The 2,626-nt window shown below is 58.6% G+C and overlaps 1 protein-coding gene across 1 annotated transcript; it reads left to right on the forward strand.

Annotated features, from left to right (window-relative positions):
* Positions 1–231: 231 nt before the first annotated feature.
* LOC124648928 (calcium-dependent protein kinase 14) lies at positions 232–2,386 on the forward strand. The gene is made up of 7 exons (XM_047188612.1): positions 232–1,033; positions 1,110–1,262; positions 1,360–1,475; positions 1,568–1,735; positions 1,810–1,937; positions 2,093–2,192; positions 2,291–2,386. The coding sequence occupies exons 1-7, from the start codon at positions 232–234 to the stop codon at positions 2,384–2,386; spliced, it is 1,563 nt and encodes a 520-aa protein (XP_047044568.1).
* Positions 2,387–2,626: the final 240 nt, after the last annotated feature.

The raw sequence follows: 2,626 nt of genomic DNA on the forward strand, positions 1-2,626 counted from the left end.
GCCAGCTCTATATAGGCACCCACGGCAAGCGTCTGTTATTTTACCCTCCTGAGCAAAAAGTCGGAAACCGAAGCCAAACCACGAAGCCGTTACATTCCCGCCATTCCCTCCCGGCCTTCCTTTTAGCGGCCACCCCCCCAATGCCTCCCAGCTGGAAATCATCCCCAATCAAGCTCGCCCCATACAAGCGCACGTCCCGCTCGCCGGCGACCACCCCCCTCGGCGCCGGCAATGGGCAACTGCTGCCCGGGGTCCCGGAAGTCGGGAGACCCCGCGGCGGACTCCGGAGGCTCGTCCCGCCCCGGCGGCGGCAGCAGCGCGGGGCCTTCCTCGGTGTCGCCCTCCTCCGCGCCGCAGCACAACAAGCCGCCGGCCCCGATCGGCCCCGTGCTCGGCCGCCCCATGGAGGACGTCAAGAGCATCTACAGCGTGGGCAAGGAGCTCGGGCGCGGCCAGTTCGGCGTCACCTCCCTCTGCACCCACAAGGCGACGGGCCACAAGTTCGCCTGCAAGACCATCAGCAAGCGGAAGCTGTCCACCAAGGAGGACGTGGAGGACGTGCGCCGGGAGGTGCAGATCATGTACCACCTCGCGGGGCAGCCCGGCGTGGTGGAGCTCAAGGGCGCCTACGAGGACAAGCACAACGTGCACCTCGTCATGGAGCTCTGCGCCGGCGGCGAGCTATTCGACCGGATCATCGCCAAGGGCCACTACACGGAGCGCGCCGCCGCGTCGCTGCTGCGCACCATCATGGAGATCATCCACACCTGCCACTCCATGGGCGTCATCCACCGGGACCTCAAGCCCGAGAACTTCCTGCTGCTCAGCAAGGACGAGAACGCGCCGCTCAAGGCCACCGACTTCGGCCTCTCCGTCTTCTTCAAGGAAGGGGAGGTGTTCAGGGACATCGTCGGCAGCGCATACTACATCGCGCCGGAGGTGCTCAAGCGGAACTACGGGCCCGAGGCCGACATATGGAGCGTCGGCGTCATGTTCTACATCCTGCTTTGCGGTGTCCCGCCATTCTGGGCAGGCAAGCCTCCTTTCGTCGCTCGATTTTTGAACTTTTGCGTTGCGTGAACTGAATAAGAAGGATTTGCTGTGTACAGAGTCGGAGCACGGCATCTTCAACTCCATCCTGAGAGGCCAGGTGGACTTCACCAGCGACCCGTGGCCGCGCATCTCCAGCGGCGCCAAGGACCTCGTCAGGAAGATGCTCACCTCCGACCCCAAGAGGAGGATCTCTGCGTACGACGTCCTCAGTAAGAGCGTGTCACTTCTGAATTTCAGCTTGCTCTGCAGTTGCATCGGTACATGTAATTTATCGTGAACAAAATGGCTTTTTCCTGTGCTGTTCAGACCATCCGTGGATCAAAGAGGACGGTGAGGCTCCTGACACGCTGCTCGATAACGCTGTGCTTGGCAGGCTCAAGCAGTTCAGAGCAATGAACCAGTTCAAGAAGGCGGCGCTAAGGGTACTTTCTTCTGTTTCAGTCAAAACTAGTCATAGTCTGAATTCTGAAACCGGGACTCTTATAATTTGTTCTCCTGCACAAATCCATGGCAGGTGATCGCCGGGTGCTTGTCGGAGGAGGAGATCAGGGGTCTCAAGGAGATGTTCAAGGGCATGGACTCCGACAACAGCGGCACGATCACCGTCGACGAGCTGCGGAAAGGGCTGGCCAAGAAGGGGACCAAGCTCACCGAAACCGAAGTCCAGCAGCTCATGGATGCCGTAAGCAAAGCGAAACATTTCAGTCTGGTGGCTTTTGCTCTAGATTACCCAACGCGCGCATTGCTTGCTCGCAGGCCGACGCCGACGGCAACGGGACGATCGACTACGACGAGTTCATCACGGCGACGATGCACATGAACAGGATGGACAGGGAGGAGCACCTCTACACCGCCTTCCAGTACTTCGACAAGGACAACAGCGGGTATGCTGATTTGCCATTTTTCTGACGGAATGCTGTTGCAGTTTTGCAGACAGCACTACGTACAATCCTAGGAGGATGCTCAGAATTCAGGGCTCGAGTGTTTCAATTCATACCTTGACCTGAAAATCGACTGATCACCCGATGCTTGCGTGTAGGTACATCACGACGGAGGAGCTGGAGCAGGCCCTGAAGGAGAAAGGCCTGCTCGACGGCCGGGAGATGAAGGACATCATACAAGAGGTCGACGCCGACAACGTAAGCTAATTCGCACACTTCTCTGCTGCTAACGGTGCGACATTGTTGGGGCACTGGAAATGGCTGAGATCAATCGATCTACCTGTTCTTGGGTGCAGGACGGGAGGATCAACTATACGGAGTTCGCGGCGATGATGAGGAAAGGGAACCCGGAGGCGGCGAACCCCAAGAAGCGGCGCGACGTCGTGCTGTAGGTAGAGATCGAGCAACCTCCACCGGCGTGCGCGCATTGGAGAGTATCATCAGCCGATCGGAGGGTCGATCAGGGGAGCACGGCCTTGAACGGGGAAGGATTTCGACTCGTCAGGGCGACGAAGTGATCACCAGAAGCGCGTACGTCAAGGCCGTGTTCGCGTGTACATTTTGTACGATAATATAGAGGTTGGGTTGGGTTTGGAAGAGGAAGGGAGCGATCGAATGATCAATTGATGGGT

Source organism: Lolium rigidum, chromosome 4 (assembly GCF_022539505.1).
Source record: "Lolium rigidum isolate FL_2022 chromosome 4, APGP_CSIRO_Lrig_0.1, whole genome shotgun sequence".
NCBI lineage: Eukaryota > Viridiplantae > Streptophyta > Magnoliopsida > Poales > Poaceae > Lolium > Lolium rigidum.